This window comes from Mytilus galloprovincialis, chromosome 5, assembly GCF_965363235.1.
Source record: "Mytilus galloprovincialis chromosome 5, xbMytGall1.hap1.1, whole genome shotgun sequence".
Taxonomy (NCBI): Eukaryota; Metazoa; Mollusca; class Bivalvia; order Mytilida; family Mytilidae; genus Mytilus; species Mytilus galloprovincialis.
In genome coordinates, this window is record NC_134842.1 from 20,165,188 (window position 1) to 20,192,929 (window position 27,742).

At 31.9% G+C, this 27,742-nt stretch overlaps 1 protein-coding gene across 1 annotated transcript in view; it reads right to left on the reverse strand.

Moving 5' to 3' along the window:
- Positions 1–1,579: 1,579 nt before the first annotated feature.
- Positions 1,580–27,742, reverse strand: part of LOC143077024 (protein mono-ADP-ribosyltransferase PARP4-like) — a 45,509-nt gene continuing 19,346 nt past the window's right edge. Inside the window, exons 18-35 of the mRNA XM_076252913.1 lie at positions 25,478–25,600; positions 24,030–24,164; positions 23,229–23,348; positions 22,636–22,776; positions 21,935–22,122; positions 20,963–21,062; positions 19,414–19,581; positions 18,191–18,271; positions 17,732–17,812; positions 15,497–15,598; positions 14,783–14,890; positions 13,306–13,452; positions 11,793–11,880; positions 10,231–10,416; positions 7,858–9,143; positions 6,811–6,933; positions 4,632–4,778; positions 1,580–1,939 (exon numbers count right to left, since the gene is read on the reverse strand). Coding sequence (XP_076109028.1) covers positions 1,580–1,939; positions 4,632–4,778; positions 6,811–6,933; positions 7,858–9,143; positions 10,231–10,416; positions 11,793–11,880; positions 13,306–13,452; positions 14,783–14,890; positions 15,497–15,598; positions 17,732–17,812; positions 18,191–18,271; positions 19,414–19,581; positions 20,963–21,062; positions 21,935–22,122; positions 22,636–22,776; positions 23,229–23,348; positions 24,030–24,164; positions 25,478–25,600 — 3,684 coding nt within the window. The remainder of the gene's footprint in view (positions 1,940–4,631; positions 4,779–6,810; positions 6,934–7,857; positions 9,144–10,230; positions 10,417–11,792; positions 11,881–13,305; positions 13,453–14,782; positions 14,891–15,496; positions 15,599–17,731; positions 17,813–18,190; positions 18,272–19,413; positions 19,582–20,962; positions 21,063–21,934; positions 22,123–22,635; positions 22,777–23,228; positions 23,349–24,029; positions 24,165–25,477; positions 25,601–27,742) is intronic.

Consider the following 27,742-nt stretch of genomic DNA (forward strand, 5'->3'; position numbering starts at 1 on the left):
GGAAAAATGGGGAAACAAATATAGGAAAAAAAAATTCCAAAATTATGAGAAAAAAAACCCCAAAACATTTTTTTTAAAACTAGACCTTGGAGTTATTATCCCCAAACTTAATCCTAGCCATCCCTTAGTGGTATGGCACCTACAATGTAGTACATGTAGTACAATTTCAGAAAGATCCATACACTTACACAAAAGTTATTGTCTGGAAACTAGAAAAATATTTGTTTTTGGCCCGTTTTTGACACTGAATTCCTGAACCTTTGGGGCAATTATCCCCAAATTCCATCCCAGCCTTCCCTTTGTAATATGAAAACTTGTGGTACAATTTCAGAGAGATCGATACACTTACACACAAGTAATTGTCCTGAAACTGCAGAAATACTTATTTTTGGCCTCTTTTTGGCCTAAAATTCCTAAACTGTTGGTTCTATAAAGTGCTATATCGATCTCAACTTTCCTTTAGTTGTATTGAACCTTTCTGGTTAAGTTTCATAGAGATCCATTCACTAAAACTTAAGTTATTGTCCAGCAACCACGCCGACACTTGATGCCCTAAGACATGATAGCATCATATACAGTGCAAAATATTTTATGCGGCCATATAAAAAGTACAATTTCACTTCAGGAAATAAATCTGTGTGTCTTATATATAAGTTCTTGCATAACAATATGGCAGACCTAATCATTCAAGATAACTGTATCTAAATAAAAGAGTAAAAAAGTTCTGAAGGATTAGTTTCTTAAGTTTAATACAGAGGTGAGAGAACCTGATTAATAGTATTTATAAATATAAAATCCTTTTCAAAAGAAAAACTATATAAAAGCTTAGTTTGGACATTTTTATAGCAATTAAAAATAAAAAGGATTTTATATTTATAAGAATCATATATCATTTAAAATAATACATCATATATTCAGTAAAGTATGTGTGAAATAACAATATGCTATTGATAAGTTTCCGTGTGGAGATAACCTAAAATACTATTCTTTTGAATAAAGATTTTTTGAAACCAAAAAAGATTATCTCCCCTTCCTACAAACATATTGCAATTTCACAAATATTTTACTGAATATGAAATGTTTTTATTCACATAATGTATGATTCTTATGAATAAGGAATACTTTTCGAAAGAAAAACTATATAAAAGCTTAATTTGGACATTTTTTATAGCAATTAAAAATAAAACAGTTCACCTTTAGTATGGTAATGGCTATAATATAACTATACAGATTGATAGACTGATTTAGTAATACCATCAATAAAGTGGAGTTAAAGTCTTATAGGATTGTAAGTATATTTTATTTTATTACCTTGCACTTTCACATTTTGACTGAACAATTTGTTCAATATTCTGACCAGTTGAACAATTTGATTTTATAAAACAAATTGCAATTTGGTCAAAATTTTGAATGAGTTGCAATTGGTGGATAGCAACACTAACAGTCAAGTCACTGTAAAACTTTAATTTATCATCTAAAAGAAATGCACGCTCTACAAAATAACTGTGTTCTCAGGCCAGAACATTTCAGAATCCAAACAAGATACTCTGTCTATGCAATCTCCAAATATTCATTATGGTTACAAAGAATAATTTATGTCTATTATCTGTAGTGAATGGTTAAGAAAGCCATTGTATACCTGATCAAGAACAGCTGATGTAGGTTTTGTAATTGCTGGAGCTGATCCCCCTGTGGACTTCCCTGCTGTATTATAAGAGAATCCTGGACTTTTGTATACCTGATCAAGAACAGCTGATTTAGGTTTTGTAATTGCTGGAGCTGATCCTCCTGTGGACTTCCCAGCTGTATTATAAGAGAATCCTGGACTTTTGTTTACCAGATCAAGAACAGCTGATTTAGGTTTTGTAATTGCTGGAGCTGATCCTCCTGTGGACTTCCCTGCTGTATTATAAGAGAATCCTGGACTTTTGTATGTGTCCTACAAAGAGAAAGATAATGACAATCAGAAATCAGCCCTGAATTTGAGGTAATGTAAATTCTGAAATTATTGGGAGGTTTTTATTATTGCAAAAAATGTGACAGAGTTGTAAACGCAATAATTTAAACTTGCATTTTCAAATATTTTATATGAATTAAACACAAAATCTTTAAAATTAAAATTGCATTTTTAAGAAGTCTTAAATGACAAAATCGCAATAAATGCATGCAATAATTTCTGAATTTACAGTAAGTAAGTAAAATAAAATAAAACAATAAAGACAACAACACCCATCAATAACCGCATGGTAAGAGTTTATTCTGGTCGACATGCTTAGCCAACAAGTAAGTAAGTAAGTAAGTTAGTTTTATTTAAAATACAAATTAACACAGTAAACATGAATTCTGTAGATCTCTTAGCCAAGGTGATTCCTCTTCTCATTTAGAATGCAAAAAAGACAATTAAAGAATATCAGTACCTTACCCTTGACATTGAAGTTTTATTTGACAAAAAGATTGATCTGAGTTCTTGTTAGTAGCATGGCTGTTTGGGACCATCAAAACTGTAATGTAAATTTACAACTTTTTATCTTTTAAGGTAATTTCTTTGAAAAATCATGAATCTCTAAATGAGTAGGTACGGTAAGGGCCGATTTTGGTCTCAAATGTCACTTTTCAGATGGTTTTTGTCAAAAATAAAAGCGACTGCATCCATGTCCATCCTCAACCTTTAAATATGTTATGTATTATTATCGTCAAATACAACTTACATTTCAATATTAAGAAAAACACAAATGCAGCCACTTTCATTTAAGACAGAAACCATTTAAAATTTAACACAAGAGGCTGTCACAACGACAGCAAACCGGATTTATTAACATTTATTTGTGTCCTGGCAATATCACAAGAACCATTACTGATGAATGGTGAAAGTGAAAATCGTCAATATCAAATTTGACCTCCATTTTGTCATCAGTATCAACATATTAAAATTTGAAAAGCTTAGATTGAATGGTTCATGAGTAAATGCAACAACCTGAATGGAAACGCCATTTTACGATCTTTCAAGAACCATAACTCCTGAACGGTAAAAGTCAAAATCGTCATTATTGAACTTGACCTCTATTTTGTCATCCATAACAACATATTAAAATTTCAAAAGCTTTGGTTGAATGGTTCATGAGAAAATGCACGGACACGACGGGAAACACCATTTTTCAATCTTTCAAGAACCATAACTCCTGAACGGTAAAAGTCAAATTCGTCATTATTGAACTTGACCTCCATTCTTTCATAAGTAACAACATATTAAAATTTGGGAAGCTTTGGTAGAACAGTTCATGCGTAAATGCACGGACAACTCCATTTTTCAATCTTTCAAGAACCATAACTCCTGAACGGTAAAAGTCAAAATCGCCATTATTGAACTTGACCTTCGAATAGTTGTCAGTAATAACATATTAAAATTTTAAAAGCTTTGGTTGAACGGTTCATGAGTTAATGCACGGACAACATTTGATTGCCACCCGCCCGCCCGCCCGCCGTACATCCCCAAATCAATAACCGACATTTTTGTCACAAAAATCCGGTTAAAAATGCTAAAATTGTGAAGATTGTGCATTGTATTGTCAAAAACAGCCCATATTTATGTAGCAGAAGCATTCTACTTTCCAATAAATAACTAAAAGTTTACATTTTAATAGTTTTGTAAAACTGCTATATTTTGGGGCCAAAAATGGGTCTTACTAGACCAACTTCGTTGGAGTGATCCCATTGCATAGATCCAGTATGGCTGAATAAAAAATTCAGGTATTTTCCAAATAAATAGAGGGATTAAAGCTGGTTTTATAGATAGCTAAACTTCCCACTTGTATGACTTTTTTAACAGAGTTATCTCCCTGTAGTGTTATATACCACTTTAATCTTACACTAGATTGTAGTTCGATACAGCCAGCTACTTGTATGATTTTTTTACAGAGTTATTTCCCCCTAGTTTTTTGTACCACCTTAACCTTACTTTTGATTGTAGGGTTGGAGACCACCACATGGCAAATTCTTCATTAGACATTTATTTCACATCTTTGGGCATTGGTTAATTTCTTATGTTTAAAATCCTCCTTCTTAAACGGAAATGCATTTTTTGAAACCTATCATGATCTTTTGTTTATAGCACATGGTCTGGAAATTTAAATCTTTATTACATTTCTCAATATTTTATAATAATTACTTTACATATAGATATTAGATGAGATTCTATTATTTCATTTGGCTAACATCAATCACATGATAATTTATATGTCCCGATATAAAACTGAATATTTATGTCTGCATCTGGTCTCAGTAACTATGAAACACCAACTAGTAGGAATATTTGAAATCAAACAAGATTTAACTGAGGAGGCAGGGTCAAACAATCTCCTTTGAAATGAGATGTGCCAGTGTAAAATAATAGAACTTCAACCAAATACTTGATTTTACTTGTAAATTTCTACTTCAGCATTCAAGTATATATATAAGGATTAAATGTAATTTATTTTTGGAATTTTATAGGGTTGAAACAGTTTGACCACTGCACCATTATATACAGTATATACACACTTGTGTTCTTCCAACAAAATGTGCTTCTATCAGTGGTTTTATACTGAAAATAAAATAAACAGTTATTAGAATTTTGAAGTGAACTATGAACTCACACTTTTATGATCATCAGATGATTCCCCTAATGATTCTTCCTCAGAAGATGTATATGGTATATGAATGTCTTCCACTACAGGAGCACTCTTCCTTGGTCCATACCTATCTGGAATCTTCTTTTGTTCATCAACTATTGAACCTAATGCCTGTCGTAATAATACAAGAAAGAACTGTTAGAACAAAGATATATCTAGCCATTTTTGTAATTTCAATAGTAAAATGCAAATGTTGAAATTAAAAATAGCAATATTTCTTCAACATTTATAAGTTATGCAAAATATTCAAAAGTCAATGAACCTTGATTGAGGAGACTGGGCCAAAATCTCTGTGAAAATGAGATGTGAAAATGTTAATACAACTTCATATCAAATCAGGCCTCTACAATAACTTTTTTTTCAACTTGTCCTGTAGGACAAGTACATACCAACATTTACTTGTCCGAATGAAATTGTTACTTGTCCAAAAAATTTCTATTAAAAATAATCTTTTTACATTTTTAGTTGATTTAAGGAGCAAAACGAATTTAAACAATATAACAGAATTTGATTTATTTCTTTTGAAATACTTTTCAAAAATATGAGTCAAGTACAACTGCAAACTAGTCATGTCACAGGATTTAGGTTCTAGTTTTCATCAATGCCAGTCTCATCACACTCGAAACATGAGGCACAATCTCATAGGCCAATGTACACTCATTGGGCTTGTATCCTGTTTTTTTAAGTTGAAAAAGCTTATTCAAATGCAATCAATAAAAAAAAGAAGATAAGCCATCATAAGATCTGATGGCCAATGAGACAACTCTCTGCAAGATACCAAATTACACAGAAATTAACAGCTAGCAGGTCATCATATTGCAAGTATTGTTTTTTTCTCCTTATGATCAAATATGATTTTGTGAAATTTATGGCAAATAAAAAAAAAATATTTAAAAAAAATTACCGGTATGAAAAATTTTGTCCTGCATTTTTTTTTAGCTGTAATCTCTGTCCTGCCTTTTTATTTTTCAGTCTGTTCGGTCCTGCCTTTTTTTTTTTAGTTTATCCTGACTTTTTTTTACCTAAATTGTCGTCCTGAATTTTTTTTTGCAAGTGTCTCATCCTGCCTTTTTTTTTTACACAAAACTCCTGTCCTGCCTATTTTTTTCAAATTTCATCCTAGCCCCCCCCCCCCCCCCCCCCCTAAAAAAATAAATGGTAGCTCCCTAAAGTTGAAGAACGCTTTGCATTTGAATAAACAGAATACAGAAACTTGTCAAATTAATATTTGTTTTCTTGTTTTTTGTTTATAAATACTTTGTTCATCAAAGTTGGATTAAATTTATTTTCTGCAGAATAATAATGTACTTGTCCGGACGGACAAGCTTGATACAGGTTGCTAATCAATGAATCTGACCGCATTTCACACAGTAAATCATGTTCTTACTAAGACAGGCAACAAGTTTCAGAAAGCTCCTAGAAAAATGTGACGAATATTTCATTGACCAGCGGTATACTGCTATTGCCTTTATTTATACAGGACCATTACCCATGTGTGTTAGAAAATAAAAATATTTGTTTAATAGGAAGTTGATGAGCCATCAATCTGTAAACATATCAAATAATAAAATTCTGAATGGAAATGGGGAATGTGTCAAAAGAGACAACAACCTGAATAAAGAGCAACCATATTTCAAGGCATAATGTGGTCTTTATAAGTATGCTTTTTTAATTTTAATTCATTTATATGTTCTAGCAGTTTAGTGTGATGTCCATTTTTGCTGAACTAGTATACACTTTTTTAAGGAGTTAGCTGAAGCCTGGCTGTCGGATGCTGGATTTTCTACCTATGTTGAAGACCAATTGGTGGCCTTCAGCTCTGATATGCTTTCTAGTTTGGTTGTCTGTTTGACACATTCCCTGTTTCTATTACCAATTCTTGTTTTCTGTGTATTACTATAAACCAACTAATTTTCGCCGGAGATGTCTTTTTGAGAATTCCACAAGTAGAAAAATAATGAGAATATAAATTGTCTCGAAAATTTAAAACCAAGATCACTTCTTATAAAACAACATCCAGTCAATTTGAAAATCACAATACTAAAACTAAATTGCCACAAAGTAGGATAGAAAGGGCTTAATTAGTGCGAAATAAAGTATCTGCGAAAATTACTTGGTTTACAGTAATTGGTATAATAACCACCTGACTGACTGAGGCAGATTGGTCATCTCTCAAAGCTTCTGTGGATGCTAGTTTACCAGTAACCTGTATTCTAGGACATTTACCACCAGTTGACTTTCTGGCTGATTGCTTTTTTCTTTTAACCTTTAATAGTAATTATTTCATTCTTAATTCTCTAGTCTGTACAATTTTTAAATAAACATATGTTTAATGATTATCAGCAAATTATTCAAGCACTAAGCAAAAACTTCAAGGAAACAAAATTTTTCCAGTTAAATAGTGTTTAGTTATAGGATTCCCTGAATTGGAAAATCTCTATTTTCAGGCATAGGCTCATATAAATTTGACTTTGGAATAATTACAATACATCTGATAAATAAAATGAGTGTTCAGATGCTTATAATACTTAATATATAATATTCAAGGGCATTTAAAAGGCAAATTTTTGCAAAATTTCAAATTTTTAGGCCAAAATCTTGACAGTTGAAGATATTTAATTTATACGTCAAAAATAAAAATCCAAATGTCAATACTAAAATGACCCTAGTTTCTCTAATAATTGTCATATGGCCATGAAACTTGGCAAACTATCTCATAATTACCTAAGCTTAGGTTATTCAAAGTTTTATAAAGATTGGTCAAGTTTTTCTGTCCTATCAGGTCCAAGGACACAGTTATTGTCCTTTGATTTTCGTTGTCTACGAATATAGTCCCTAGTGTAAACAGACTTTACACATATGGCCTTTTTTGTGATAATTTTTTAGTACATATTTCCTTTATATTCATTTTCTCAGTTCAAACATGTCTAATGTCAAATCATCGCAAAAAAAAATGTTTTGTCTTTCAACATCAATTCTTTCTAAACTTATTAATCTCATGATCTTGTTTGTCTTTTTAAATGCTTTTATATTTTGTTATATTGCTGGTGTCAAAATGATATAGAGTTTGCATACATGTATATTTGACAAAACAATCAAATCAAATATCAATGAAAATGCAATTTTTCATTAATCAATGAAAATTGGTATCCAAGAAAATAATGAAATCCACAGTATCAGGATAGTCTACCTCTTTATATTCAAAGCCACCACTTGGCATGTCAGTTCTAAGAGGTAATACATCCTGGGCTGTTTTATCTTTATCTTGGTATGTATCTGCTGCTCTTTCACCTACTGGCTCACTCCCAAATAAGCCCCCATATGCCACATTAGAAGACTGAATTGAGTCAAAACTCGCCATTGATGGCGGTTTTAACTGTGGCTGCTGAAATCCAAAACTGAAACCACTTCCAAATCCACTTCCGACTTCACTACCACCACCTCCACCATATATATTTTGAGTTGTCTCTGCCTGGCTAGGAATCATCCCATATGATCGCACACTATCAAAATTAGAACCACTAAAAGGTGCACTAACACTGCTTGACTGTTGACCAAATAATTCATTAGTTGCTGTAACCTGGCTCCCAAAACTAAAACCTTTTGGATTTAAAGGTTCATATCTCCTACTTTTAGTAGAACAACTTTTGGTAAAATGATATGGACTAAAAGACCTGACACAAGCTGCAGATTGTTGTTGTTGTTGCTGAACCCATGGCTGAAACCTTTGCTCTTGTTGCTGAAACTGGGACTGCAACATTTGCTGTTTTTGCTTAACTTGTGACTGAAACATTTGCTGTTGTTGATGAATCTGGGGCTGAAACATTTGCTGTTGTTGTTGAACCTGGGGCTGAAACATTTGCTGTTGTTGTCGAACCTGGGGCTGAAACATTTGCTGTTGTTGATGAATCTGGGGATGAAACATTTGCTGTTGTTGTTGAACCTGGGGCTGAAACATTTGCTGTTGTTGTTGAACCTGGGGATGAAACATTTGCTGTTGTTGTTGAACCTGGGGCTGAAACATTTGCTGTTGTTGTTGGACCTGGGGCTGAAACATTTGCTGTTGTTGTTGAACCTGGGACTGAAACATTTGCTGTTGTTGTTGAACCTGGGGCTGAAACATTTGCTGTGGTTGCTGTACATTGGAACCCAACATTTGCTGTTGTTGTTGATAAACATTGGACTGCAACAAAGGTAATGGATCAGGTCTTGATGGTTTATACAAGGAATGGAGTTGCTCTACTACTAAATTTTGTTGTCGCTCATCAAACACCTGTTGTCCTAGTTCTTGAACCTGATTCTGCACCACTTGTTGTTTTTCCTGAAACTTGGCTTTCAAATTTTCTTGTAGTTGCTGCTGAATCTGACCCGGCAATGAAAGTGGTTGTGATCCTGATGATTGAAAAGTTGTAGAAAAAGGATCAGGTCCTCCTCTTAAACGTAATACCATATGAATTGAACTTTCATTTGTTATTCCTGTAATAGAATTAATCATTATCTTAAACTTAATGACTTACACAACCAACGCTGGTTACTAAACATTTAGTTGCAAATTTCAAGCATACACTAAGAACAAGAACCCTAACTAAAGAGGGTGCGCACAATTTTTCATGACGTCACAATAGGAGGATCTCAAGTTCAGAAGAAACCAAGAAGACTTCACGTTACAATTGAATTTTGATCAACAGATATTATTAAAACTAGTGAGGAGAAATTTTTTTCACACACCAATCAAGAAATGTGTAAATAGAACAAAAATTAGAAAATATACAAATGCATGTAGTCTATGGAAAGAATGTTATTTTCACAAATTGTTGTGTACTGACATCCTCAAAGAAATGTCACTTTGGTTGGGTTTTTTTCAACACAAAAAATGTGATATTTTACCAATTGCATTAAATTCAAATCTTATTTACATAGAAGTATCAAAAAATGTTTAATCTCTTTCCTTAGCTTGTTTTGAAAAAGCAATAAGTTTAATAAAACAGGAAAAGTGTCATTATCTCAAATTTTCCTGATGCAGTCATTAACACTTGCAGAAGATATTTTGTAGTTTTGGAATGAAATCTAAGTTTATTTTTGTGACATCAATTGATAACTTTCTCTGGTCTAATGCCATAATCTTATCTTTTTGTTGATAATTAATCAACTTAGCAGACGTAATTGAATCCGTCAGGGACAAATATGGCATGAAGGCAACACCAATAAGGCCAATTGCCTAGCTTTAAAAATTATCATAAAATGATTATTACAGAGAAAATTAATTTTGACAGTATTTAACTTTTTTCTATCTGCACATTTTTGTTTTGGTCATGTCTGATCATGAATGTTTTTCTTTTTAGTGTTTAAGACAGATCTTTGACAGTAAAATATCAAAACTAACGAATTTCTAAGGAAAATTCAAAACGAAAAGTCTTTTATTAAATGGCAAAAGCTCAATTTATTTCAGAGGCTTTTGAGGTTGACCTATATTTGAAAACTGTATATCATCCACGAAAATTTGTATCCAATGAACAATAATGAATCCACAGTAATATTAGTAGAAAACAAAATGTTAACTTGCTGTAATCCTCTAATGTACGACCATCTTCTAGCTGTTTTCCATCAAAAACCAATCTCTGTTGATCTATTGGGATCCCTTCTAATTCTTGTATCTTGACCTTGACTTGTTCTATTGTATCAGAGGCAAGTAGTTCTACTCCTCCAATAGTTTTACCTGTCAGAGTCTTCACAAACAAACTTCTAGTGTCTGTAATAAACAATCAATATACTTGTAGAAGGTCCTTTATACTTGTTTATATATGTGATATTTGTGCATATTGATTGGATGTTTATTATAAAGTCTCAAAAAAAAAATGGAAGGGTTCTGTGGAACCCAGTGTCTCGCTTTTGATCACAAACAAGCTTCTGTCCAAGTACAAATCCAGGCTAGTTTAAGAAAGTTATTAAAATTTTAAAAACTTTAACCACAGAGTGAATGTAATGTTTCCTGGCAAAAAAACTAAGTCCATTTTTTAAGTAAAATACGGAAAAAATGTTGTTTTTTTTAAGTTTTACTTTTGGATACTATATCTTATGATCATAAACAAGCTTCTGTCTAAGTTTGTTTGAATCCAGGCCAGTTAAAGAAAATCATTAAAATTTCAAAAACTTTAATCACAGAGTGGATATTTGTGGACGCCACCGCCGACAACGCCAAAGCCAAAGGGAATGTAGGGTCGCTATGTCTCGCTTTTTTCGACAAGTCAAAGGCTTGACAAAAAATGAGGGCAAAGCCCAGGATATCTTTGCAGTTATCATGCATTGAAATTAAAGGAACTTCATACTGTAATTTCATTGAGAGTACCCCTGGAGATAATAAAACTTAGGTAAAGGGATCTTAGTTCCATCTCAGTGGAAACATACAGTAGTGAACAAGCAAAGTTATTTGGATTGGAAGGGGTTCTAAAAAATTTCTAAACACTGTATGCCCCTATTTTTGTTTAGGGGCCAGCTGAAGCTGAGTGCATGATTTTCTCTCTGTATTGAAGACCCATTGGTGGCCTTCGGCTGTTTTCTGCTCTTTGGTCCAGTTGTTGTCTCTTTGGCAATTTCCCATTCCATTCTTAATTTTATGTGATGTTAACAACAGCTACTATGCAAAATTTCGTTTCAAAGCACATAAAAATAGAAAAGTAAGGAGCCGTGGTGAGATTCCAATGCGACAACTATCCACCAAAGTTCAAATGAAGTGTATGTAAACAATTATAGGCAACCATACCGTCTAAAACAATGAGAAAAAATCATACCATATAGTCTGCTATTAAAGACCCTGACATGAAAATATGAAACAATTCAACTGAAAAAACAGCCTTAGTTATAACAAAACAATTGATAAAAAACAAATATGTTACTCAGCAACAAGCCAAAACTACAGACTTGGATAAGGCACATATGTGGCTGGGTTAGCACATACAGTTCTCATGTAAATGACTTCAAATTTCATTTTCCAATCAAACAAAGACTATAACTCCTGAATGGGAATAGTGAAAACCATCACCAACTTTAGACATCTCCTTAAATAAAAAAAACATATTTTCCCTCATTATGATATATAGTCCTTGTAATTGATATTAAACAGCTTACCAGGAAATATATCTTTGAAAGTTTTCATGATGTCCATACTATTCTCACTTCCACTCTTCTGACAAAACTTTACAACATTTTCCATTACCTGTAATAAATGTTTTATCAATAGGTTTTGCCAAAACTGTCAAAACTTGAAGTGGTAAGAAGTAAGTGTTTTATTTTCCTGTTTTGTGTTGTTTAATGCTCATTTCTAAATATTTGTAAACTCTGTGTAAGTTTAAACAACACAGGAACATGAAATTTCAAAAGACAACATCCGACATAAACTAAGCATCTGCTGAACATTATAAACATATATCTATCCACTCAGCAAACCAAGCATATTTAATTTAGTGTGACCTCCATTTTTGCCGAACTAGTATACATTTTTTAAGGTGGTCAGCTGAAGCCTGCATCTGGGTGTATGATTTACTCACTGTTTAGAAGGCTAGCTATAGGTTATTTGACCCATTGGTGGCCTTTCAGCTATTTTTCTGCTCTTTGGTTGGGTTGTTGCCTCTTTGACACATTCCCCGTTTTCATTCTCAATTCTATATGAACAACTACAGTAACAAATGAAGGCTGACATGCATACTCCTTAAAGTAAATGGCCATCAAATATCTATTTAATCATAAACATCAGACTGGAATGAACAATATCCACAAGAAAATGTTCTATATCATATGTTAGCTCCTATATGTTCTGAAAGTAGGCGATATGGTCATAAAATGAAATAAACTCAAATACTTGGTTCATTATTCAACAATATATGTTTTTTTTTTATTTCAAAACTTGTTGTCTTTGGCTTTTCTATGCCTATATCACCCATGGCCTAACAAGTCACTTCATAATTTTTATATCATAATTTTGCTAGAAGGACCAAACAATTCAGTGTTGATTGAAAGTCTTTAATAGTTTCTTATCAAATGATGAACAACTCTTTCAAACTTAGAGATTGACATGTTTTAGACAAACTAACTATTGTTGAAGACTGTATGTTGATATCTAAATGTCTTGGGTTATTTGTGTTTTTGGGTTCAAGTCTTAAAACAATGAATACCATACATATCCTTTTATTCATACATATCCTTGTATTCATACATATTTGAGTATTTACTGCTATTTTACATTTAGTTTTTGATAAAAAGAACATCAAACAGCTGACAGAAAACTTCAGAATCACATTCAATTTCTTATCAGGGAATGTTGTTGAATGTAAAAATAAATAAATTGGAAGATCCAAGAGAGTGGTGCTCAAATAAATTTTGCATAGGTTATAGTATAGATTTCAATTACCTAAACAATTGTGAAGTAAAGGAGTACAAAAGTTGGCTCGTCATACCTTCTGCTCTAGATTCTTAGCAATCTAATTAAAATTAGTCCTCCACACTTACTACTCTTTGTTACAACGAGGAGCATATGCGCCAAAACAAATTTTAATTACATTGTTTTTTAGACCTCATGTTTTTAAACATGGACATCACTTTGGTGATAAAAGAAAGTTTAATTATCACAATTAAGAATATTTACAGTAAATTTCAAATCTTTATTTTCTTCTTTTTTCAAATCATCAACATAGTCTAGTATTGATGAGTAACATCGCTCAGCCTCCATCTGGGAAAAAGTCTCAGCTATTGCTCCTTTACGTAATAATTCCTCAATAGCCACAACAGGGTCCTAAAAAAGGTGACAATATTCAATCAATACATCTGTAAAAATCATTTTTATATTATAAAAAATAAATTGCTTTGCTGAGCACAGTTATATTTCTATTATAAATTAGAAAATACGTGGAGCCACAAACGTCAAAATTATTTAATCACGTAGTGAAATGAACCATTTGTGGATTCTTATAAATTCTATAGATATTTTGAACTATTTTAAATCTTGGTCTATTTCTGAAATTAATACTTACATACTTTTGATTTTTTAACTCTGTATGCTAACATTGCCCATGTGAAATTTTAGAGTTGTTTGTATAAACATTGAACGACAAAAATATGTGACGAATAAATTTTCTGACGTCAGACACGCGAAATTGTTTCTTTTAAAATTGAAACACGATGATGACTGCTGTACCCGTATTTTGACTTTTTTGTTTATTATGTTTGTTTAGTTTATGCATCATTGTAAACATAATGGAATTTGATGAGATTGTCGTACAAAGTGAGAGGTTTAGCGCTATAAAACCAGGTTTAATCCACCATTTTCTACATTTAAAAATGCCTGTACCAAGTCAGGAATATGATAGTTGTTGTCCATTCGTTTTTGATGTGTTTTGTCATTTGATTTTGCCATGTGATTCGGGACTTTCTGATTTGATTTTCCTCTGAGTTCAGTATTTTTGTGATTTTACTTTTTTTCGGATACTTCCGCGGAGATCCAACCCTGAACAGTTGGGGCAAAAATGGACACAATATTTACTCTTGATACAGGTCCAAATTTGGGTTGTAATTAAAAATTTGACACATAATATGTTTCTTACACAGAATAACTGTGGTCAAAGACTTAGAATTGGTTATGTGATTTTAAGTCATATTCATTTTTTAGCTTTTGTGAAACCCACAATGCTGTTGCAAACCCTCCTCCCCCTAACCCCCTTTTATAAAAAAAAGTGTTAAAAGATCACCATAAAAGTTTTAAAATAACTATATTACACATTCTCGTAGTTCTTGTTTCAGCAAGTAAGATTTACTCATCAAATGTAAAAAATGTGAGCTTATAATTGAATAGTGGTTAAGTTTAATCCCTTTTAGTAGGATTTCCCTGTTAGCAGACAAAATATAGCCTTATTGTAGGAATAACCTTTAGTCATTTTTTGTCTTAATTAGAAAAATATCATATTTACCATGTTCACATATACATTTATATGTATTATTTCTGGGACATGTTTTAAAAAATAATTTGCAATTAGAATAATATAAGATCCCTTCCTAATTGATACCCATTACTGAAATATGCACTGACGGTGTAACTGATAAAAATTAAATTAAAATAGGGACCACACCTTCTCTTCAAACATGTCTGCATTCTGCCAGTCCATATAAGGCAAAACATTAACAGTCTCCTTGGCAACCAAATCAGCAATTGATGGTCCATCTGTCTTTTCTTCATCCTACATAAAAAAAAATACCACACATTTTTTGGTATGTTACTTTGTATAAAAAAAAATGTTGACACAGAGATATGTCTCACCTGCATGAAATTTTGATAGTAAAATTCAAATGATGAAATAAAAATAGCAATAATTTAACAGTTTAACTTTGCAAAGCATACAAAGTTAATAAACCATGACTAACAATGCAGGCAGGGCAATATAATCTCTATTGAAATGAGATGTGCCAATTCTAATACAATTGCCTACCAAAATTCATTGACCTCCCAGTAAACATCCTATTCTTATAAACTGGTACTTTTTAAGGTGGTATGTAACACTACAGGGAGACAACTTTGTAAAAGTCAGATGAACATATTAATCATGTTCTATTGTTAAGAAACTTTCAAGATTCTCAATATCAAAATAAGTATTTGTAAAACTTCTATATATCCACGGATTTCTTTCGGATATTATAAAGCATATGTTCAAGATTTTTGAAATTTTTACATTTTTGTAAACGGGTCAACATACATATTTTCAAAATTTTATGAAAATTAAACAAACCCAATTAATATTAGTCATGGTGTTTGGTACCATATTAAAGGACACACACAATTGACTTACTTTTTCTCTCTCTTCCACAGCTATAAAACTTGTATAGGGGGTAACTATAGAATACTCCTTGCTTAGATCTATGATGTACGATTTTTTCTCCACTTTCTGGACCTTTGAACATAATTATAATAAATTGAATTCATCAGCTTAAAAATTAATAAATGTGTTTTGTTTGAAAATACAGTTTATTCCTTTTACTGTGTCAAGCAATCTCATTAAAATGAGCTGTAACAGTTAATTTTTTTGCTACGATACTCTCCACCCAAACCACGGTAAGAGGAAGTGTATGTAGCGTATCACAATATAGGATTTTAATCAGATGTTTGTCAAGCTATAAAGTGTAATCCTTTTATATCTTAAAATCTACATGTGCTAACTTATAATTTGGACCTGTACACATGATAACCTAACATTGCATTCATTATTTTAAATATTCAAATAACATTAATCATATATCTTTTAAAATACAGCTAGTTCTTATTTCTTCCATTGGTGTCAAGTTTTTTTAATCTATCCATATACTCAAACTTGTTACAAAATTCCTAGGATATATTCAATTGTCTCTTTCAGGACCAATGATCATGACTCTTGTCCTCCCAGATGTTATGCAAGTAAAGATTACAAAGACAGGGGTCATAATCACTTGACCTTCAACGGTGTTCACCTTCTTACAATAGCTATAGCTCTACCGGTATATACTGTGAATTCTTAACTCACTGCAAAGTTTTTATTGATGCAAATAATGTGCCTGAATGAGTATCACAATAATAACCAGGTACTCCGCAGGGCGCAGCTTTATAAGACCCCAGAGGTTGAACCCTGAACAGTTGGGGCAAGTATGGACACAACATTCAAACTTGATACAGCTCTGAATTAGGATTGTGATAAAATTCTTGACATAATATGAGTTTCTGACACAAAACAAATGTCAAGATCTTACAAATCTATTATGCAATAATTTCAAAAATTTGGAATTTGAGAAATTTGGGAAAAAATTGAAAACTACTACCACCCGCTTTTTTTTTGTAATAAGTCCAAAACCTGACATTTCTTTATACATAAATTACAAGTAGTGTGAGGGAGGTAAATCCGAACATACCCAACATTGTATGTTAACTGTTTTTGAATTACCTCCATTACACTGCTTTTAAATGTTTTAATTGTCCATTGACCAGAAAACCCTAGCTTTCCCCCTTTTTTGCCCCTAATTCCAAAACGTTTTGAGCCATAACCACCCAATGTCATTACTAACCATCCCTTCATGGTATGGAAACTTGTGGTATAATTTCAGAGAGATTCATACATTAAAACACAAGTTATTGTTTGAAAACTACAAAATTGCTTAATTTAGGTCCCCTTTTTGGCCCTAATTCCTAAACTGTTCGGACCATAACCCCTAAAATCTATCCCAACCTTCCTTTAGTGGCATTTAACCTTCTGCTAAAAATTCATAGAGATCTATTTACTAATCTAAAGCTATTGTCCGGAAAACCTATTTCCCCCCTTTTTTGCCCCTAATTCCCCTTTTTTAGCCCCTAATTCCAAAACATTTTGAGCCATAACCACCCAAAGTCATTACTAACCACCCCTTAACGTTATGGCAACTTGTGGTATAATTTCAGAGAGATTCATACACTTAAACACAAGTTATTGTTTGAAAACTACAAAAGTGCTTATTGGGCCCCTTTTTAGCCCCTAATTCCTAAACTATTTAGACCAAAACCCCCAAAATCAATCCCAACCTTCATTTAGTGGTATTGAACCTTCTGGTAAAAATTTATAGAGATCCATTCATTTAATCCTAAGTTATTGTCCGGAAACTAAATGTGTCTTCGGACGACATACCATAATACGACGCAAAATTTTTTTTGCGGTCGTTTAAAAATTTGCAAACTGATATTCGATACATGTATCTGTATGCAGATTTTCCTGAAATCACAATACTTAATCTTACAAGATGTTCACAAATGTATCTTTCTTTGTGTCCATCAGATTATTGAAAACAAATACTCTAAAGACTTATTTTTAAAATCTTTGGTATGATTGTACTGTTTTCATAATATGGTCAGGGGCGGATCCAGCCATTTTAAAAACGGGGGATTCCCAACCCAGAACAAAAGGGGGGTGGGGGGAGGGGGGTGTTTCCAACTATATGTCCCCATTCAAATAAATTGATCGTCCAAAAAACAGGGGGTTCCAACCCCCAGAACCCTCCCCCTTGATCTCCCACTGATTTGGTCATACCTGATCCTGTGTATTATTACTGGAGAACACCCCATCTTCATAATCTCTAATCACGGCTCTAGCTGTCAGCTGGTGTAACATCTAAACAAGATAAAGAGTGGTTATAAACTTATCTGATAAAATATATACAACAAAAGATGAATGTTAGAAAAGTATTAACTTTTAAAATATGATGCTAATTACATATAAAAAGTTAGTCAAGGGCAAGGTTTACTGAGCCCTTCAAGATTTAGGTGCTGTAACATAAAAATGTATATATTTCTGATACTGACCTACTGATGAAGCCTTAGCAGTTTTAGTGAGTTTTCAGTGAAGACAAATTTGTGACCTTCAAATCAAAATTGATGGCCACAAATCTTCAAACACTGTATCAGAAGCAATAAAATAGGATAGATCTTCCACATAAATCACAGTTAGAAACATGATAGTTTTCATTAACTTCAATGTAAATAGACTTACTTTGCCCTTGGTCATATTAAGTTCTGTGGTTGACACCATGGTACAGAATTCATTACCATCAACTGAAGCACTTAACTTGGCCTAAAAAATGGGAACAAAAATTATTCAAAAATCATTTTTTATCATTGCAGGTGACAATAGTCCATTTGCCAATTACCGATTTGATTCTGTTATTACATGAACACACTTTTAAAACAAATTACTTCCCTTTGTCAATTGTAGACTGGTTCCATACTGGACAAAATTGGTTTTTGCTAATGCAAAGCATGATGAATTGAAAGTGATGTATCGGCGGTTTAACTATTCTTTCATGAAAACTAATTTCTGATGTCAAAGAATAAACTAGAGAAATACTGGAAGAACCAACCAATGGTGTACAAAGACTATAAATCAAAAATCACCGGAAGTGGAGAAGATTTAGATATAAAGACTGATGAAGAGGAACTTTAGTTCCTGTATCAGTAAAAGAACCTAAGTAAACCTAAGTAAGTAAAAGTATTTAGCTTAAGGATGTACTTAGGTGAGGTTAGGTGAAAATTAATAAATCAAGAATTTAAAATTGATATTATATAAGCTGGTAGAGCATCCGTTAAGGATAAAAATAAGCTAAAAATATTGATAGGTCATGGACCTCCTTTTCGAGATATTTGGGATTTAAAATATGGCGGAAAAAGGCTGACTCTGATTTTTACCTTATATTTGAAAACCTTAAAGATGACTCACATTACACACAGGTAAATTTGCTCTTCCTGCTAGCTCTTCATTGTAAATAAAAACTAATGTCCCTCATAAGGGAGACAACGTATAAAGGGATCTCTAATTACAGGGTCAATTACGGGAATTGGCAAATAGCCTATTATTGGGTATAAAATTGTGAAAAATAAATCATGCAATATTTGAAAACAAGGTTGTATTTAGAACAACACAAAGGAATGGGAAATAATTCTCAAAATAATAATTTTGAAATGAGAGAAAAAAAAATATCATGTTTTATTACCAAATCCTATTCTCCTTTACTTTTTTATAACAATTATTTGGTATAGAATGTGAATTAAATCGTGCAATATTTAAAAAGGTTGTACTTATAAGAACAACAAAAAGCAATGGGAAATAATTCTCAAATTGATAAATTAAAAATTGAAAATGAACTTCACAATAAATATATGTTTTAAATAAACACATAGATTCATGAGCAACAAACACGATTTTATTTTAATTCTTACCTGTGTACAATTTGGGACAAACCCATAAACTACCTGGCGAGTACCATTAAACAGAGATGGGATTATACATGGAGCCTGGATTATATTACTGTGTTTAGCATAGTATATCCACTGTACACTGACCCCAGAAACACCTGGTTGACAAGCTCGCTCAGTCTGGCCTTCAATCTGTGGAATAAAACCATGTGGAGCATTAAGAAAGATCTGCCCAAAATGTTTACAGTCTAAATAGTTGCTTGATATTAAAATACACAGTCTTTTACATAAAACTAATGTGTTAAACAGATTGATTTAAATATTTCTCATTTCTAGTGAAAACTTTGTTCTCAGCAAATGATTGGAAATTCAATTACAATGTCAAAGGAGTAGTTCGGTCCAGTAAGGGCCGATTTCGGCCTCAATTTTCAAGTTCATCAAACGAAATATTTTTGACACTTTTTAAACACTTAAGTGTCTATTTCAATTGATTCAATTAGTTTATGTGAACTATTTTTACTGATTAAGTCATTAAAAACGCTCCAATTTAAGTTTAAATATGAAAAATCTATCAAATATGCCAAAAATCATCACTTTTCAGATGGTTTTTGTCAAAAATGAAAGTGGCCGCATCCGTGTTCATCGTAAAGCTTTATATATATTATGTATTATCATTAAATACAGCTAAAATTTCAATATTATGGATGAACACGAATGAGGCCACTTTCATTAAAGACGGAAACCGTCTGAAATTTAACTAAAATGCTAAAATTGTGAAGATTTCAGTAATTAAGCATGACTTAATGATGCTAGTACCTGATATATGTGCATTGTATTGTCAAAAACAGCCCATATTTATGTAGCAGAAGCATTCTACTTTTGCATAAATATCTAAACGATTACATTTTCACAATTTTCTAAAACTGCTATATTTTGGGGCCAAAAAGGGGTCTTACTGAACCTACTCCTTTTCTTGAAATCTAAATTTCCTACTGTGACTTCACCAAAAAGACAATGATAATGATGCCTGGTGACTTCACAAATAAAGAACACAACTTTCTGCATATTTGAAATGAAAGGATAAACTCTGATTAAATATTATCTAAAAATCATTAGAGAAACAGATTTCACCACTACATCTCTTGTATTTTGATATTTCTCCACTATCAACAGTTAAAATTTTAAATATTATAAAGCTTTGCAATCAAACATGGTCAACATTTTCAATGTTTATTACCACAAGAGATTGTAACATAATAACAAAAGAACATGTACCACTCAAACAGATGAGTAATTTATCATTGAAAAACTCAAGTAAATTTTGCCAAACTTTTTTCATTTGTAAATTTTGCTTTCACACTTCTTATCATTTCCATGACATGTTAATGAACCTGCAGACATTTTTGTTTGCTGGTATTGTAAAGACACTTTGAGCAACCTTGGCTATATCAAGCCTGAGTACCCAGAAAGAATGACGATCATTGTAAATTAAGATCGGAGATTAACACATCTTGCCATAAGCTAGCTTTTGATTTAACATAAAATACTGATACATGTAATGGTCAATGCTAACCTTTGACTGCCAATTAGACTTAGTTTTGTTGTTGTAATATTGGTATGTTCCTCCACCAGATGTCGCTAGTGTCTTCATTAAGTGATGATTTACTGCAGGACTGAGAAAAAAAAGATAAAACATTATTTTATATTATACTAATTTAGATTCTTTAAAAATAATATTTAAGGTTCATCATAACCTTTTTAAAAATACATGATTGGCCATATTTACACCACAAAATTACACCAAGTACATGAAAACCTGTACACCTCATACATTTAAGTTTTAGAGGCATCCCAGGAACTATAGAACTAAATTTTAAAAGCAGTTTATATTTCAGAATCTTATAAGCTTTTATGGTTTTTGTACCTAATCCCTAAAATTTTGAAAAAATTAAAAGTTTGGAAAAATATTTTTTTATATTCCTTATTGAAATATTATTAGTGACTTGTATTTTAATTCCTTTTGATGAATTTTAAAAACAGTTCATTTTTGGGGTCTTTTTTGTTGTAAAAGCCCAGATAATTTAGCAAAAAGCTGTATTTCAGAAATCAAGTGATAACACTGCATTAAGATCTATAATGATAATATAAGGACTAGAAATGCATTGTAATCTTCATGTTCTGAGAATCTGTCCATTCAACACAATGTGAGAGAACCAATTCAAAAATTCATATTTCAACCACTGTATATAAATGATCTGCATAGTATCTGACATTTAGTAAATGACATTTTAGACTACTCATTGTTCTAAACACAGGGACATTACCATAATGTAATTCTATTCAATATGTTTTTTTATTACCTAGTTTACAATATTCAATATTATATAATTTATTAAATGTTATGCAATACAAGTGTAACGCAAATGTTTCAATTAAATATTGTTAATGCATTCTTAGGGATCAGCTAAAGGTTAAGACCTTTAAAGAATAAAAGAGATGTTACTTAATAAGCAGCAGAGAATAAAAGATAGATTTTTATACCTACCCAACTCCTGCAGTGAAAAGTCGATTCTGATCACTCATTTTTCTGACAAGTGATAAAGTTTCCTCAACACTAGTCATGTGACCATCTGATATAAGAATGATACTCCTGCTGCCCTCTGGTGGACTGAGTAAGAACAAAGACTGTAACAAGGTTATGACAACTGTTCCTCCTTGGTCACATTCAGTTGACTGTAAATAAAAAATGTTAGGATCAAAATCAAGCAGTTTTAAAATACTGTGTGGATTCATTATAAATCTTCGGATACCAATATTTGTGTAATTTGTGGGTACAGATAAACCACGAAATTAAATGTTTAACAAAAAACCAATTTGAAACAGGTTTGTATGCAGACTTCTGCAAAACCACAAAATGAAATATCCATGAACACGTATGTTTTCCTTAATCCCCAGAAATAAGAAACAGCGAAAATAAATGAATCCACGGTGAAATACTTGAGAAAGTCCATCAAAATCAATGAAAGAGAAAGGATAAGAACAAAGGGTCAAGAAATTTATTGAAATTTATCTCTGTAATTTTTGTAAGATTTTATTCGCGTCTATATGGATTCATCCAATTGTCAATTTCTATATACTTTAGGAATGAACTGCTTAAAAAAAAATATATTATCACTATTCTTGCATTTGTTAAGATTATTTTTCATAGAAATGAACCAATCTATATTAAGTTTAATATGATTTTACCTGTATGAAGTTTGTAGCTTTTTGTACTGAATCTTTTGTTTTGAGTTGCGGTGATGGGAATAGCTCTTTAAATGTTGTACCAAACGTGATCACATTAAAACTGGACTTGTCAGGTAACTTTGTCAAAGACAAAAGGAAAACCTGAAACACAATAGAAATAAATTATATAAAGAAAAGCATTTAAATATTTTTTTTCAAATATATAGCTACATTTGTAGGTCAATTTAATGATAAAATACCAAATCTTTTTTTTTTACTATAGATGTCATCTCTTTAATTTGTAATAGAAAGCTACTGTCCAAGTTTTGTAAAATTCCATAAAAGTCTGACAAAGATCTTGTCTAAAAGGAACTTAAACCACAGACTGAACTTAATAGGTTGACAAAAAACTTAAACTTGAACATTTGAATGAGAAATTATGATCAATATTCTTTAGTAATCAAAGCTCTGTACACTCAACGTTTGTTATATTTGTAAAAAAACAATTAGATCCAAAAAGGTTTGGTTTAGACAAATGTTTTTGCTTTACTTTTTTTTAGCAAAGCTTCCTTATTTTTTTCTTTCATAGATTGATATTGTTTTTTATACATTACCTTTTTAGCATCCCTCCCTGCTTGACCTTTCATAGAATTAGACATATCTAATAAATAGATAACTTCCTGTTGGGGGTCAAAATCTGCATCAAACTCCGGATAAAATGTTAGCATGCAGGCCTAAAAAATAATTATCCATAAATATTTAATGCATAAAAAGAAAAAGTAGTACATTCTAATTGTACAAATCAAGAGAAAATCAAAGTGCTTGTATGCTCTGGAAGTTAAAGTTTGCTGTTATATATCAGTGGGAAATAAATTTAAATATTGCATTGTATAAAGCATCGGTTGTAGTTGATGCACTAGTGCTACAATTCTTGACAAGGGAGGTAACTCCAATCTTTAAATGATGACTTTAACAATGACATCATTGATATTTTTAGAACAGATATTAGATTCCTGAATCCTTGACAAAGTTATGTAATTTTCTTGACAAGTACAACATTATCTTGTGACTTCAATTTCAATAAATGAGTATACATATTTCACTGATAAATATCTGGAAATTTTCATGGATGTATAGAATGTATATAATGTTGTGATAAATGAAATATATTTTGTGTATCTCAAAAGTAGTGATAAAACTTGGAAGATTTTGATATCAAGTCAATCCAATCAGGTTTTGACTGCATTTACATATACTGATCCTTATATGAATAAAAGTCAGACACAATATCGTGCATGACAATATCTTCTCTGTGCTTAGCACCATACCAAATACTACTTTTTATTAGAATTATTACATGAACTGCAGATAATGAAACTGAACTTAGTACCATTATTTTCTGTTACTATGGTTACCTGACTGTCCTTGTTAGGGTGATTTTCTACCCACATTCGTGGTACATGTATTTCTGCCATGGTGACCAATAGCTGAAAACCATCATCTAGCTGGCTATTTTTAGGTAACTCCACTACTGCCTTGGTGGCCGTTGTCTGAAAAAAGATTAGTAAAGAGCACCACAAATACAAAACATTAATGAGAGGTGGCAACAAGGTTTACAACCTGATTTTTCTTTAAACTTGTTAGTCAGTAGAAATTTCTGGTCAATTTTGATAATTTATAGGGATAACAAGACACAATCAAACCCGTTCTTATTAGTATTACTTGACTTACAGAAAACTTGAAAATGGTTCTAAAAGTCCTAATTGACTAAAGAGCTACAATTCACAGGAATTTAAAAGTATACAAGGTAAACTATGTCATACTGATTGGAATTTTCAACAAAATAATAAATCAAATTTACTTTTCACAATCTGGATTCTCTCTGATGTTAACCTGTTGGCTATACTGATCATACGCGATATACCTTTGTAATATAACATTTAATGCTTCCTCAACAAATTTACAACGCAATGTAATGACTACTAATGTTTATTAATATGTTTTTCTGTATACCTTTGTTCAACTTAGGTGATACCAGAATAAAATAATTACATTAGATATATGTTTCATTATAATATGTTAATCTGATTGGCTACACTGCAATCTCGCGTTATTCCTAAATCAACTTCATTACACAATAAAATTTATCATTCATGATGACATGAGGTCCCACAATAAAGTGCACAGGTTAATTAGATAAAAACTTGATAAAAATCGGGTTTTCATGATCCTAGCTAAAAAAATGTAATTATAAGTATTGAATGCTTCTTTTTGTAACTTAATAGGGTTGTAATAGCGTTGACCGTGCGCACATATTTAGAATGAAGCGCTTCAACGCTTTACACCCCAATGGAGATACAAAAAGAAGCATTTAATTCTTAAATGCTATATAATGACAAAAAATATGTTCCACCCTGTCTCCCCATGACTTAGGGACAAAGGAAAGTAACTTAAATTATATGTATTAAATCTACACAAAAACTTTGCAATGATGGAGCAATTTTGTGTATCAGCAGTCTTTTTGTAAGTTTGTTTATGAGAGATTTTGTATTGCAAATCAAAGTCACATTTAGAAAGTGGGTCTCAATGGGATCTAAGGGTGACAAAGGATTAGCCGATTTTTTTAAAGCATGACACATGAAAGTCGAATAATTAAGCGGGACACAGAAAAATTACATGCGCTGTTATGGCAACAAGAAGTGAGATGATAAAGGATTCTCACTAAACAATAAGCAGGATCTGGGATCAGACTACCCCCCCCCCCCCCCCTTTTGCCTCCGCAAATGAGACCCCTTAAAAGGAAAAAAATTCAATGGTCTGCTAAAAAGGAAACCCTCAAAAATCAATCTGACGAGTTAACTACCTTGACTTTAATTCTGTGTGTTGGTGAATTAACATTTCTAATATCAAATGGCATTTCCATGGCAACTTGTAAAGACAGATCACATCTTCCAGTGTCCTTGACCTTCAAAGATGTTAGCTCAGACTGCAAAGAAAGTATATTAATGTATAATTTAAATATCACAACTGACAACAGGACATTGCCTGCTTGCATTATGTAATTGATAGTCTATGCTTGTTGACTGTTGTACTGAAATCATGTCAAAACAAATTACATGCCCTGATCACCAAAAGTACCTTTTCGCTCTAATACCTGTTAGCCCAGGGTTCATTCTCCCTGATTTTGATTTTTCAATTGTTGTCTAGTTGCATAACCTTAATTATTTGAACAGTGTATGCTAAAGTTTGTTGAAAAATTCAATGAGTAAAATTGAGAATGGAAATGGGGAATGTGTCAAAGAGACAACAACCTGACCATAGAAAAAACAACAGCAGAAGGTCAGGAACAGGTCTTCAATGTAGCAAGAAATTCCCGCACCGGGAGGTGTCCTTCAGCTGGCCCCTAAACAAATATATACTAGTTCAGTGATAATGAACGCCATACTAATTTCCAAATTGTACACAAGAAACTAAAATTAAAATAATACAAGACTAACAAAGGCCAGAGGCTCCTGACTTGAGACAGGAGCAAAAATGCGGTTGGGTTAAACATGTTTATGAGATCTCAACCCTCCCCCTATACCTCAAGCCAATGTAGAAAAGTAAACGCATAACAATACGCACATTAATATTCAGTTCAAGAGAAGTCCAAGTCTGATCTCAGAAGATGTAACCAAAGAAAATAAACAAAATGACAATAATACATAAATAACAACAGACTACTAGCAGTTAACTGACATGCCAGCTCCAGACTTCAATTAAACTGATTGAAAGATTATGATTTCATCATATGAATATCAGGCACAATCCTTCCCGTTAGGGGTTAAGTATCATACCATCATAACATATATGAGAAGAACATAACCCGTGTTATGCCAACAACTGTTTTTTGAATAAAGGTGTTTTGTTCTGATGCGAAGACCCTATAAGTGAATCAATATTAATGCCAAAATATGCAATCTTTAATGACCTGACAACAGTATCGTAACTATATCCCTTCTTAATAAGTCTATTTAAAGGTTTTGTTAGCTTCTGAGGTGAATACTGACATTTTTGTGCTTTATAAAGAATATTTCCATAAAAAATTGGATGTGAAATACCTGAACGTATAAGAAGTCTGCATGATGAGCTATATTAATGAATGATGGCCTTATACCGATGATAAAATTTAGTAAATGTTTTGACTAGTTTGTGATATCGAAAACTCTGGTTTAATAATTTTTCAGTAATACATAAATTTCTCTCGTTAAAATCTAAAACATTGTTACATACACGAGCGAATCGTACAAGTTGAGATTTTAAAAAGAGTATTTGTATTGCTGCAACCCAATTATTATTTTCCTTTCATTTCCACATAAACAAACTTATAAATTAATCCTTTTCATGTTTTTAAAATTCATTTATCATTGTTTTTACTCATTATTACAAGCTGACTAGTTAATCAAATCAAAATATTGTATTTATTATAAATCCACTAAAGACAATTATTACAGCAATCAGTGAGAAATATTATTATGAATTTATGCTCCAAAACATGACATCAATTTAAAATATTTCCATGTGTTTTTTTGAATTTCAATAATGTATACCATATAGATATCTGAATAAGTTTTTCTAGTTTTAATACCCTAAATACTTTTTTTTATATAAAAGTAGGAAGAATATATGGGCAACCAAACTCATAGACCCAATACTACCTTTGAAAACAGGGGAGATAATTCTTAACTTGGTACATGTTGTAATTAAAAAAAAGATCATGATGTTAATTATAATTACTGAATGCAATTTATTTGAATAACAAACAAACTTTAAAATGTTCTGCTTTCAAACATGTACTGCAGAAGCAAATATTCAAAGCAGTATTTTTTTAAAAATAAAACAAAGGCATTTAGATTGAAGCAGCTACTAACATTATGTTATGTTTGGACTGCACATATCTGTGATTTATGAGAGCATTGTTTACCTGTGTTTTCTGAGCCAGAGCTGTATCTGTATATTTTATGAGAGCATTGTTTACCTGTGTTTTCTGAGCCAGAGCTGTATCTGTATATTTTTTGAGAGCATTGTTTAACTGTGTTTTCTGAGCCAGAGCTGTATCTGTATATTTTATGAGAGCATTATTTACCTG